General features: G+C 42.3%; 1 protein-coding gene across 3 annotated transcripts in view; it reads left to right on the plus strand.

Annotated features, from left to right (window-relative positions):
• The window catches only part of rims1b (regulating synaptic membrane exocytosis 1b), a gene marked incomplete at both ends in the record, with an annotated part of 74,508 nt that overhangs the window by 13,862 nt on the left and 46,766 nt on the right, over positions 1-13,880 (plus strand). For all 3 annotated transcript variants that reach the window (XM_080028728.1, XM_080028726.1, XM_080028727.1), the window contains 2 exons: positions 5,590-5,803; positions 11,664-11,684. In XM_080028728.1, the coding sequence (XP_079884854.1) occupies positions 5,590-5,803; positions 11,664-11,684 (235 nt within the window). The remainder of the gene's footprint in view (positions 1-5,589; positions 5,804-11,663; positions 11,685-13,880) is intronic.

Raw genomic sequence — 13,880 nt, forward strand, 5'->3', positions numbered from 1 at the left:
GCCTATCAGCTCCACAAAAATCTCTCTGTATTTCTCAGTATGGCAAAGTCATTTACGCACTATAGCTTGAGAGCTATACAATCTGTCAGGGGAAGTTGTCATTTCAGCTAACAAAACCCACAGCTATCAGTTATAAAATGAGAATACTGCTTTTGCTGACTTCAGTGTGAAGTGTGTGGAAGAAGAATTGTGATTGGTACATTTGCCCTGCTTACTACAGGTGAAGGTGAAGCAACAGTAACCAAGGGGACAGGGTTTAGCCAATCGTCGAACGGCATTTCCTGCTGCCCCAAACATACAGGCTGACTCTTTTCTAGACCCTTCTGCAAGGCGTCACCAGGAATCAGCTGATGAGACATAAATAGTGCTGCCCTACACACGCAAACACACACACACACACATACACATTCACACACACACACACGCACACGCACACGCACACGCACGCACACACGCACACGCACACACACACACACACACACACACACACACACACACACACACACACACAAACACACACACACACACACACACACACACACACACACACACACACAACCTTCCCCTCCCCATCCTTGGGCTATGTATTCATAGCGGAGCTAATTAACAACTCCGCACCAACGACTGGTGGAGAGAGCGGAGACACAAGAGGAAGAGATAAAGAGAAGAAGAGAGAGAGAGAGAGAGAGAGAGAGAGAGGGGAAGATGGAGGGAGTCCTTGGACATGCTGAAGTGAATCTGTGAGGCCCTAGGGGAAAGGAAAACCCGTACATGTGTGTATGCGTTTTCTGTCTGCGTCAATGTTTATTCTTGCCCATGTGTGTTTGAGTGTATGTTACTGTATGCATGTGTGCTCTTTTTGCACACTTGTTTTGACACGTCCAAAACAGGGCTAACCCACATCTGGCTCTCTGGCTGTCTCTGCCAGCCCTGTGGCGTTGACCTAGAGAGTGGAGACGACCACAGTCCAGCTGCTTCACACCATAGGAACCCCCCTGGTCACTGTCTGCCACGGCCACATGCTAACAGTGTCAGTAGTGTGGGCATGTTACTCTTCTCTGTGATGAGTAGTGTACTGTAAGGGTCAGGGTATCTTGTATGGTGTGATCAGTGAAAACTCAGTTCAGGTCAGTTCATGTTAGCTTAGCACAGTAGCTGAGAACGGTGAGAATGTGGCTACTGTCAGAGAGTACTGCAACTCGTTACATGTACTGTAACTGTGACCATAGTTACTGCTACTGTTCAGACAATTAAGGTTATTGTTAAATACTGTAATAGCCTATATATATTTTTTTAAAGCAGCCATTTTGACTTGTGATTGCAGAGGAAGCGCCATTGCAATTTAAACTGCAATAATTGAATTTGAGCCACAAGTGGGCGTCAATGCAATTCATTTTTTATACATCCAACAGGCATGAAACACATTTTACATGCATTGGAATTGTATTTCTGTCCACCCAGTTCAAATCAGTCCAATATGTGGGTTCATCAAATATGTTTCACAGCTTTCCTATATCTGATTGCATATGTGTGTGACGGCCTTGAAGAAAGTGCCTCATTTAGGGAACTATTCCCATTCTGTTTTCTGTCCGCTCCACTGAAATGTTTTACCTCTCCCTCACCACCTGCGATCCCAGGCATGGTGTGCAACCCCTGGGGAAGACAGCCGTGGACTCAGGCCAGTAATAGATGAACACACAGTAGAGTGAACACACAGGGCATGTCGTCACCTTAAAGGACGTCATTCCTTGCGTCTCCACAGGGTGATTAGTTCTCGACCCCTGTGGCCGGGGTCTCTCATGTATCCTCTGCTGACTCAAGGTTAAGATGAACACAAACGGAAGTGTTAGTGAAATGCATTTGGGTGGAAAATACCACTGAGCATGAATCTCCACTGTCGCCTTGTCAATTAAAAAGGTGTAAATGTGAAATATTGGACGGTGTGTCTGTGTGACTGAGCGATTGCACAGTTGCCTTATTCTTCATACAGTAGAAAAATTTCATTGCCGTTTTCCCCTTATGGTGTAATAAGGGAGGAGAAATCTGAAAGGGGTTTTTGAACACATGTTTTCAGGAAGGTGGAGGTGGAGAAAAAGAGAGGGGGTTGTTTTTTATCGTACTTTGGGAGTATCTAGACAAACCGGGTCCCAATATTAATTTAAAGAAACACATGAAAAGATGCATAAGAGGTGACCCTTAATAATACTTTGATATAAACTACGACTCAAATGACATGATGAGTAACATGGGAGGCGCCGCTCATGCTAATGAATCTACAGAGAGTCACTTGTTTTCAAAGCTTGTTGACCTGCTCCCAGGTGAGTAGCACATGAATGAATACAGGTGTAAAGCAGCAGCGTGATTCCATATTGATAGCTACAAATGGCGGGAAGGCATGGTGGGGTCCACATTTCACTAAACGGCAATGTCGTTTGCTAACATTTGAGAAATATTTTGTGTGGATGAGACCTTATTCAGGCCTGACATGAACCCCTTCCCCCTCCCGACCCCCCCCCCCCCACGCCCCCTGCTAAATCTAGACCAGAGTTATATCTGTGTGATTAAGGCTGAGAGCACAGATTAATTTTTATGTTTACAAAAAGTGTCCTGTTGCAGCTTTATCGTTGCGTGTCTTTGCTGAATGTGTGGAAGTGTATATAGGAGAAGGCTGATGTGAGGGCTCTAAGAAAAGGAACAGCTGGTGCACTGACAAGCCACGCTGACACCCAGTGCTTGATGCCACCGCGTAACCACGACAACCGGGCCAGTGCAGCCTCTGTTTCTGACAGCAGTTCCCATGGCGCCCACAGTATATAGGCTTGGCTCAGGCCCATGGACTCCCCTAGGCAAGATATACCCTGCGTTCCAATTCCCATACTTCCCTACTGTTTAGTAGTCAATTGTAGTATGCTGAAAATACATACATGCCCCACTATTTTGGTGTGGCCCTTTAACTCTTCTGTACTTTAGTATGTAGTGTAGTAAAGAGAAAAAGTATGTGATTTGGAACGTAGGGATAGATGGCTTCTCTAGGTTAGAGGTCCCGTTTATGACATTACTGCTGTGACGTACTACTACTCCTGTTTTTTTTTTGTATTTCAATTACGTACGGATCAGTTAGACTGGGGCTTGTGTCCACTCCAATGTCCATTTATCATGATGTAAGGATATATAAGCTCCACACAGTGTATTTGAATGGGTTCAACTCTTTCCACTTAAACAAACTACATCTGTGTTTGGAGGACTACAGTTTGGGAGAGATACTGGATGCATTATTTATTTAAAGCCTAACCCTCAGCCTGTCTTCCCCCCCTGTCAAGAACATCCACAACTGGCGGACATAGTTAGAGATCAGGTAGCAGCTGGTGAGGAGATATCAACTGATTTTGACAACATGATTTTGACAGCGAGCGTTCTCCAGAATCGTGGAAAGTACGGACAGGTATAATTTTCTCTAGTCTTTACCTCACTTTAACTGATCTGTTTAAACTTTAAATTGCCAAAGCTCTGCATTATAGATGGTTGCCATGCTTTGATGAAGCCCCTAGGTTATTACGGCTAGTACCCCCTTCAGGCTTTACAAAACTTCAGCATATGAACATAAACACAGCATACCAAATATTAAGGAATAATGCATTTGAGACTTGAAAATACACCAAATCACAGCCTGGAGATGCATGCAAGCGTGTTGCAAAGGATGTTTCATTTCCCAACCTTGACCTCAAATATATTCCTCATGATTACATTCCCCCCCCTGCATTTCATTCAACATTTCATTCAACATTTCATTCAACGTTTCCCATCAGAAAATAGCTATCCCTGTTCGACTGATTTCATCTGTCAGCTGATTGGCCAAATGTCTCCCAGTCCACCAGTCACCTACCTCCCTGCTGTAGCTCTGTATGGTGGCAGTCTGTTGTCTCTGCTCTTGCTCTATTAGCCAGAGACAGATTTGCGCTAGCGATGAGGAATGTCAACTCGTTTTCTGGACTTGGAATGTACCGTATTTGTCAACCTATCAAACATTTTTTTAAGGGAAGACAGTATACCTTGTGGGAATTACGTAACTTTTCATTTGGACACACTTTCTTTCAGGAAAGATTGACTCAGACATATCTTTTTTTTTCTACTCAAAAGTATGCTTTAAGGACAGCATCATTTCTGGACTTTGGATGTGTCATGGTGGAGGACTGTTATACATTCTCCTTTTTCGACCACAAGAAGCTGTTGAGGAGTTATGTTTCCCACCAGTTTCTTACCCAGCAGCTGAGCACTTGAGGCGGGAGGACATGTCTGCGTTTAATAGACCCAGGTGAGCAGGAGGCGTTCAGTGTACCTGCTAACCGGCGAACCTTGCAGCTTTTTTTTTTAAACACATTTAATATGAATGTCTCTGTAACATTGTAAACATCATACACTGCATTGTCTTGGTGCATTTCTTTAGACAAATGACTTTCAGATATGACTGTAGAGTCAGTGTGCCTGCTGCCAGAGACTTAACTAGAGTTTGTCTGCTTCCACAAATAGGCAAATTAGCCGCAAAGCTGTGAATGAAGCCGTCTCCTTCCCCTCTATGTCTCACTCAGAGAAGTAATTGAAGTGTCTGTCTGGGTCCCTTATTGGAGAGCCATGGTGAAAAAAAGCAGAATTCCTTTGACATGTCTCTTGCGAGAACATTGTGGGTGTTTTAAATGGCCTGATTTGTACTTCACACGGGGGTTATTTCCATCGTAGGCATCCCGGGAAGCAGCAATGGGAAAGGCTGTGTGCAACGGAGAGTAGAACTGAGCGGAAGTTTCATGTAATTGTGTGTATGTTTTATTTTGTTTCGTTTTGAAAGGCACCTTTCAAGTGGTGCTCTGATTGTCAGTTATTTTACCGGAAGTGAAATGTAGTTCTCATACATTTGCCTGCATGACATTGTTTTTGTTTCTGTAAAACGTATCTATTTAAATAAGTGATTCAGAATAATTCCACCACGTCCTTCCTTAAAGGGACACTGTGTAACATTTTAAGTAATTTATTAGCTAAAATCAATATCCTCATTCATAAATATGTCCTCATTGGTGTAAAATCACCTCTGCCAATAATCTGAATTATCCTCCTGAGCGGAGAATTACAAATATTAATATTACATTTTGTACATTGAGCAGGCAGGTCTTATGGAGGCATCCATGTTTTTGGAATGTCATCAGGTGCATTGTTTAAAATTTAGAATTGTTCTTGTCCTTGAAGGCCACTGTAGCTTCTTTTATTATTCAAAAGGGGTGGGGTTACCCAGGGAGCGTTGCATTCTAGAACTTTGTAGAACTTTCTTGATGATGTCATATTACACACTGCACCTTTAAAGGATGATACACAATGTCGAGATTAAACTCAACAGTTGGAGACTGCGAAATAAAAACCTTCCTCCTCTCATTTTATTTGGCCCTAATGCTCTCCCGTAGTTCTTGTTTTTGTGACTGTAAGGAGATTCAGACCCTCTTCCCCCATGGACAGCTCCAATGGATAAAGTTTATGAAGAACCAGATGTTCTATATATATACCACTAACTGGCTATGTTCCCCTGTTCTCTCCCCCTCCTATCAGAACACTGCACCAGCAGTTCGAGAGCTACAAGCAGGAGGTGAGTCGCATCGGGGCGGACACGCGGCGGCAGCAGACCCTGCAGAAGGACGACGCGCCCACCTGTGGAATCTGCCGCAAGACCAAGTTCGCCGACGGCTGCGGCCACCTCTGCTCCTACTGCCAGACCAAGTTCTGCGCGCGCTGCGGAGGCCGGGTCTCTCTGCGCTCCAACAATGTGAGAAAAACCTGACCTTTCTCAACCTCACACCTTTCCCCCTTTCCCCTCCCACACACCCACCTCATTCCTTGCTGTAGCTGATGTACAAGTCGGTTGCTTTTTGCTTTCTGTGTTTGTCACCGTCTGCTTTGTTGCTTTCCCTTGCCACACTTTTGGTGAGAGACCAAAGTGTATTGGAAGAATGGCTTGTTGGCACCAGTCATAGGCCCCCTTCAATGCTCATTCTCAAGTCTGAGGCTGGGCGAAGAAGCATTTCATGCCTTGATTCCACTGAATGGCACAGATCTGTTTGGTACGGTGCGGTACGGAACGGTAACCTTAGATCTGGTTTGCAATTCCACTGTCGACAGTTCCCTTACTTGGCAGGACGGGTATATGCACTGGCTGTGGCAGTTACAAAACTACACGTTACATCATAGCATCAAGCCACAGTGTATCCTGCAGATTATTTCAATGAAGAGGAAAAACGCCACACTATAGACAAAGAGCTGCACACAGACATTTCTCATTTCATCTCACAAGACTCTCTCATTCATGGAGAGGTGATTATACTTGGCGGTTTATCTCTTGCACGGGAATGACACATCTTTTGAACAATCAACGGACTGATGTGTGTAGCTCCACCCTCTTGGGACCCTTTGGGACCGCATGGTACCCCCAACGAAAGGGTGACAAAAATAGGTTTGTCAGGTCTGTTGGTACCCTTCCTAACTTATGACAGTGGAAATGCAAATATGTATGCCGTACCGTACTAAACCAAACTGGACCGCTCCGAGGAAACCAGGATTTAGCTCACTTGAACATGAAAGCACACCAGTAACAGCATCTGTGTTGTCCTGTGTCTCCTGTGACCGCACTGCAGACAACACAAGCAAGAATGTCAGACAGTGCTGACTTTCTCAAGCATCATGCCTAAACATAGACCAGGACCAGTGAGAAAGAGAGAAGCCAACCAGGGCGACGGCTGCTTATATTTGCAACTGTTAGAATTCTAATGGCAACACAGTTTCACATGAGGAAACATATCTAAATGTCATATCACTCTTGCAGCATCCTCCACTTCTCTGCTCTATATCTTTTTCCTCAGTCGGTTCAAAACACGTACAGTATATTTTTGCCAATGGCAGTACAGACAGCTTCTGACTAACTTTGTTTAAAACTAACAATGGCCAGCGTGCTTATACTGGTTCCAAAAGGCAAATGTACACATCCTTCCTCTCTGGTGTCAAGGGGAAACTGTGTACAGTACTTGGCCATGTTTTATAATGCATATTTTGGAACTTTCTGAGGATATAGACACAAAGTGGAGCTATCATTTAAGATCACAGGCAGTAGAGTGTTAAGTGGTTGTGAGTGGTGTATTCTGTCGCAGTTGGACATTGTTGCCTAACTCTCGAGTTCAACACAAGGCAACATAAACCATTACTTTAACTGTGTGTGCATTATTTTTAAAGAAATGGGCAAGGTTGCTCATCGCTAGTAAGCTTGAGTCCAATACTTGTAGTCAATGGGTAGCATTAGCCTACCTACGCCAACAGTCACTGTGTGCTTGTTGTGACTTTACTACGTTATGTTGCGCTCTATATTTCTTTGCACTTTATGTCATCTTAGAATGAAATACAAACAGAAACACTCTTGAACCAGAAAGTGAGGCAACTAGCTAAAATAAAATAATGTTGATCTATTCCTTTAAAATCTTCCTATTACATCCTTTGTACATATAAAGATATTTTACTTTTGACGTGCTGATGGTGCTAATAAAAGGTCAGTTGGCCTTTTTCTTTGGGAAATGTAGCATGGCTCAAAAAGGAAACTTTAACCCACAATGCACTGAAGACTCTTAGCAGTGCTACCTACATGCTACATACTATATAGGCCACACTATTGTAAAACAAAGGCCCACACCATATCACCAAATTATAACTAGATCCATGTAGCATCCATCCACCAGCCAAAACATGTTTGGACTATTTTAAGAGCCGGCCCTCTCTTCCATCCAAGCCTTCTCTGGGCACTCTTCCAACCCAAAAGAGTGGACCTCCCCCTGGGTATCTTACCTGTCTTTGGGCCCTCCACCCTCGGCCCTGCTGTTCCCCAATCTGTTCAGGATCCGCCCGGGCCAGCTGGGACCTGAACTCACACTGGCATCACACACACACACCCGTATACAGACCTCAAAGGCCAGTGAGAATAGGGGGATAACGTTGTATCCCTGTTGCTATAGAGCCATTTATATTACTTTCACAGCAGGCAAGCTGTTCCATGGAAGTCAAGAGAAAAGATGCGCATGCTGTAAATGCCATCTATAAATAAAACAAGGATTTATTTGAAGAGGAAATTCTACTTAAAATAACATCAATCAGCTCGGCCTTTTGAATAATGAATGTCTTAATATGGACCATAATTTGTGTTGGATAATATTTAGCTCCACTTAAGAGGTATTTCAGGGGGCCTTAATAATTTAAGTCAGTCAAAAGAAAGGAGCCATCTTATTGTATATTTTAGAATGTGTTGTGTGAGAGTGTGTTTTTGTGTCTGTGAATCAACTGAGTGTTGAAATACAAAACACATTCAGTACCTGGTTGCTTTACATATGACATAATTCCACTGTCATCCATTTAGCGCAGAAGGATTTAGGTTTAATGGTAAAAACGTTGTCAAACATTAAATTACAATAGAATAGAATTGATTTAACATTTCCTTATAGCACATCTCAGCCTTTCACAAGGATTTCTGATAATGTCATATCTGCTATACTATTTACCAAAGTTCCATTGGGGATTTGTTGCGTCACCCAACAAAAAAACAGATCTGAATTCCTACACTGACAATCTAATCACAAATCCTTACAAGGGATAAGAACATATTGTTCTGTCAAGGGACTTCCAACTGCTTTTTCTGCACTTAAATCTGGGAAATTGCGTGTGTGTGTGTGTGTGTGTGTTAATGTGTGGGAGGGATACGTTGAAAGTGGAGCTCTTTGGTCTCAGCGGTGTTTACCACTGTCCTGGGTTGTCAGGCCGGCCAAGCTGAATAACAGAGTTATGCCTAATTTAGGTCTGAACTTTAGTCCCGTACGTACAAACCTTCTCCTGCCTCATTGTGCTCATTTACATCACATCAGCTGTTTGCATTTACACATACAATTGAATATACCATGTGCTGTTGCTTATTAAGATAAGATGATAGTGATACAGACCTGTAGTTCTGTGAAATAATCTACTAGAAGTGGATCTGTAGTAAGGTATAACCTCACTGTTGATTTAGATACAAACAATGACATGCATACGGCTAGAACTCCTTTCTATACATTCACAATGCAACCACAGGTTTTCAAGATATTACTCATACGGACCCTGAATTGAGCTGTTCAACAGAACACATTACTACATTATATAAATGACAATACTGACACTACTATATATACTATAAAAAGAACCCCAGTAATGTTAGCTAATAGACTCACACATAGACATATTTGTGTCACAGCAGCTTATTGTAATAATTCATCAGTTCCTTATGACAGTGCAGTGCAGTGTGGCCCTGTGCCCTGCAGAAGGCATCACTGCAACATGCTCTGTTATTGCCATCACCTAAACTCTGATTGGGCCACATAGCTTTGCTCCTGCTTCACACTCTAACACACACTCTGTGTTGTTAAAGAGGGATTAGAATACATATATAGATATTATTTCATCACACTGTATTTACATGTATTCATTTATTCACAGCATTCATTAAACAGTTTACACTCAAATGGAGAGAAAACAACCTATTTGAACTAATAAGCTTGTATCCTGAGGCCCAAACAAATTTGATAAAATATTAAAGTGTAACTATAATATTAAAACTCTTATATATATGATCATGAAACTTTGCCAGTGGATTTCTTACATTTAAATAGTTATTGTTTGTTGTATTACACATTTTTCCGAGATGTTTGAATAGATGGCTATATGTTGCTAATTACCCAGCATGCCATCTCTTTACAAAACAAAGATCTAGATGTTGCAGAAGGGTAGACTTAGACTCTTAAAGTTTTGGATACAGCCTGTAATTACCTTAAGAATACTGCTAAGAATGATTATGGAAAGTTCAGTTGATGTAAGTGCTTTAGAAGTGGAGAATTTTGGTTGAAAGTATTGAAAGAAAACTAATGTTGAAATAATGTCCGTTAAATATACGTAGTTGTATACGAGAAAGACGCAAACAGACAAAGTTTAGTCAAGTAAACACCTAGATTAAAGATCTACTTCACCGATGGAAATATGAATGTGTATTGAACTCTGAGATCCTATGTAGTATGCATGTGCAAACATTTTAGAAATTGGTTCACCCTAGCCTGAGAAAAAGGCAGAAAGAGTGTTTTATGGTCTCACTGTCTAAACCTAAATTTTCCCACGTGTGACATCACACATGGTAAAATGTAGGGGTAGGATTAACAGGCCAGGCCAAGGGAAGACTGAGAAAAAGACTGAGGGAAGAAGAACCTCATTCATTATATTATAATAGCAATTTTATAATGATAGAACGCCGGTTCCGTATGGGTGAAGTAATCCTTCATAACAGCCAAAAATATAAAAGAAAAACAATGATTTTGCCTGCATTGACCCTCCTTTGGGGACTTGGTTTAGTTACGGTAAGGGGTTATGGGAGAATGTGCTCCATGTTGCTTTTGGTGTCTCAATTTATTTATTTATTTTTTGACACATCCTGATGTGGTCAGAGGTCATGATGTCACAGCGAGGTCATGCCAAGCCCGGGCCCATGCATGTATCAGCAGCCTAACATGTCAGCGGTTACATACATTCACATACTGTCATCCCTACCGTCTCACACTGTCTCACTGAATATGAACATACTGTATGTGTATCAATTGTGCAAAATGTAATTAACAATTGTTTTGCACCACGTCCTCTTTCCCCCTTTTTTCTCCTTTGTTTTTTCCTCCTCTTCTCCCCACAATCTGTCCCAATCTCCCATTCCACAAACTCAACCTCCCCGCATCTTCTATTTCTATCCATCGTTTACGTTCTTTCTTTCTTTCTTTCTTTCTTTCTTTCTTTCTTTCTTTCTTTCTTTCTTTCTTTCTTTCTTTCTTTCTTTCTTTCTTTCTTTCTTTCTTTCTTTCTTTCTTTCTTTCTTTCTTTCTTTCTTTCTTTCTTTCTTTCTTTCTTTCTTTCTTTCTTTCTTTCTTTCTTTCTTTCTTTCTTTCTTTCTTTCTTTCTTTCTTTCTTTCTTTCTGTGTCTTTCTCTACTTTTCCTCTCTCGCTCCACTTCCAACGTCACTTTTTTCTCCACTGCTCACTGCTACCTGGACTGCATGCCACACAAAGGAGGACAAAGTGGTTAGCATCTTTTTCTTTTTTTTCTGTTCTCTCTCTCTCTCTGTGCTGTGAATGTCATGTCTGTGCCACTTTTTTTTAAAAAGGCAAAAGCGCTGGCTGTGTTCAAATCTGGAGCTGAGATTTTCTATTGCATGTTGACTTCTAACCCTGGACAGGTTAATGTGAAATGTTTTTCTTAAGTTTAGTCTTCTTCCATTGCTGGCCCATGATATATAATTTCTCCAACAACTGCCGATCCAAGAGAGCGAGCTATCGGATTGGGAACAGAGCCAGTGTGTGTGTGTGTGTGTATAAATCCACTTATGGATTACTGACTTAACCGAACAGGGGGAGTCCCTGATAGTTCACACCGTTTTTGTTAACTTTGATTTTTCTCAGAGCATTTAACTGTACTTGTGTTGGGGCGTAGCTACCTGGAACCTATTGTGTCCTTCAGAAGCCTTTTCTCTCCAGTTTAAAACCCTGACTAACTCTGTGTCTATTGTCTGTCTCCTCCCCCCTTTGCAAAGTGTGTCATAGTGAAGGACAGGGTAAGCCTTGTTGGGTGATGGATTTTTGCTGCATGGGCCACTATAAACTATTGTATCCCCCCCTTTTTTTTATTTTTTTATTTTTTTTCAACACTTTTGGGTCTGTGCTCATTCACAGTTTGAGAACAGGAATTCAGAGCCACTATCAGTTTATCATGGCACAGAGACGGATCATTGCGGCGAAGCAAGCGGTGGTTGATCCTGCATCGGTAATTCTCTATGTCTGAGAATGAATGCAGACCCTGAAAATCAACTGGCGGGCGGAGCGAGCATGAGCCATAACATAGTGTGTGGTCAGAAAAGGGGGGGGGGGGTGTTTGACCCTTCTGACCCCATCCTGACCCCTCTTCCTATGGCTGTAGGCATGGCTGTGCTGAAAGGGGGCAAAATGGACACTGGAATACAATCCTTGGACAAAAATGGGGATAGGGGGATTGGCATTTGTAGCTGGCATGCATATAAGAGAACACCCTACCCTCAACAGACCATGTATCTGGAATGCATTATGATTGCACACTCATGCCTGTGCATGCTTCTCCTGCCTGTGTGTTTGAGACCAGAGCAGCCTTGCCATGGGGAGACGGGAGGGGTGCTCTAGGTATATATGTTCCACTTTATCCACCTGTACCACTTCCCCCTTAATGTTGGTCACTGCAAAATGTTGCCAGTGTTGTATACTGCTGAGGCCATGTCCAGGTCAGAAACGGTGAGAGAATGGCAGGGAACTTTAGTTGGGATGTCTCAGTAGAAGCCCAAATGAGGGTTCATTAGACAGAGAGAGAGAGTCTGTATCTCTATAGCAGTTGGTGCTCCGGGTGAGAGCTCTCGCCCAGGCATGCATGCTGCGTTCGATTGTACGTGTAAAATCGGGAACTTCAGACACAGCAGCGCTCACAGTGTGCAGAAAGACCCTTTTATCAATTTTGAAAACGTGGGACCTAGGACAATTTCTTATACGAACCATAGACTCTATATAAAAGATAAAAACTAAATTAAAAAAACTAACAGATGTACTGGAATGCAGACAGGTCTGAACTCAGTACTACTGAGTCTGAAGCTCCCATGTCCTGAGTAAGAGAAGACACCGCTGCAGCGCGGGAAATAAGAGGTCGCTTCTTTGATAGTATAACAGGGCTAACCAGCAAATACAGGCGCTTTCATCAGTTGGTCATATGCTCCATTGTTTTAACTCACTATTTGATACATAGAAACTTAAAAGAGTGTTATCTATATAAAAATCTTGCGTAGTATAACTTTAAATTACACATTCAATTCTGGCACATAAAAATCACTGGTCATTGTTAATCATTAGGCCTAATGCCCTAAATGTTGTTTTACCTTCAAAAGAAAGAGGGAACTGCTTACAGGAAACACTTGTCGTTCTTTGCCATAATATGAGTCGTTTTGTGCTTGTAAATACTGTGATTGTAATCATTCAATGCTTGATCCAATTACATCAACAATCAGCTTTCTCAAACTTAAAATGAAGTTTCCTGTTACGTATGATCAGCATTGTGAACTCTACAGGTCACTCATCGGGGTCTTCTTTGTAAACAGAACACGTCATCATTAAATGCCAGCAGTTTCAAGTTGAAATCAATATCAAGTGTGTGACCAAAAGTCTGAGCTATATAGCAGTAAAGCACTGAAGTGAGTGAAGATGCTGATGTGTGTTTCATAGCCCTCTCTGTCAAGCTGCCCGCCCATTGCTGGTGCTGTGTAGCTTGTTAATGCCAGAGTGTTTGTTTATGTGTGTTTAATGTCAGCTCCAGATGGTTCCCAGAAACCCAACAAACGGCCGACAATCTGTCTCCCTTTGTAGAGAAGCACTGCCTCCCAGCGGATAGCAGGCAGGGGCTGGGTCCACACACACACACGCACACACGCACGCACACACGCACGCACGCACGCACGCACGCACGCACGCACACACACACACACACACACACACACACACACTCTGGGCCAAACGGATCTTTGGTGTTATGAAAAAAAACACAACATCTTGACTTTTTGCCATGGATGGCATCGACCATATCAAACAACTCATATTTCAAGGCTGAATTTCCTCCATGCACTGGAATGCATTATATAAATAATATGCCATAAATATCTATTACTTAAAAAGCAAAGATCCTATTTTCAGACTCTGAGTTACTTTTACAAACAGTCCCTTTTGTGGTCTTTATATTTTCA

Source organism: Ammodytes marinus (genome assembly GCF_949987685.1).
Source record: "Ammodytes marinus genome assembly, chromosome: 6".
NCBI lineage: Eukaryota > Metazoa > Chordata > Actinopteri > Uranoscopiformes > Ammodytidae > Ammodytes > Ammodytes marinus.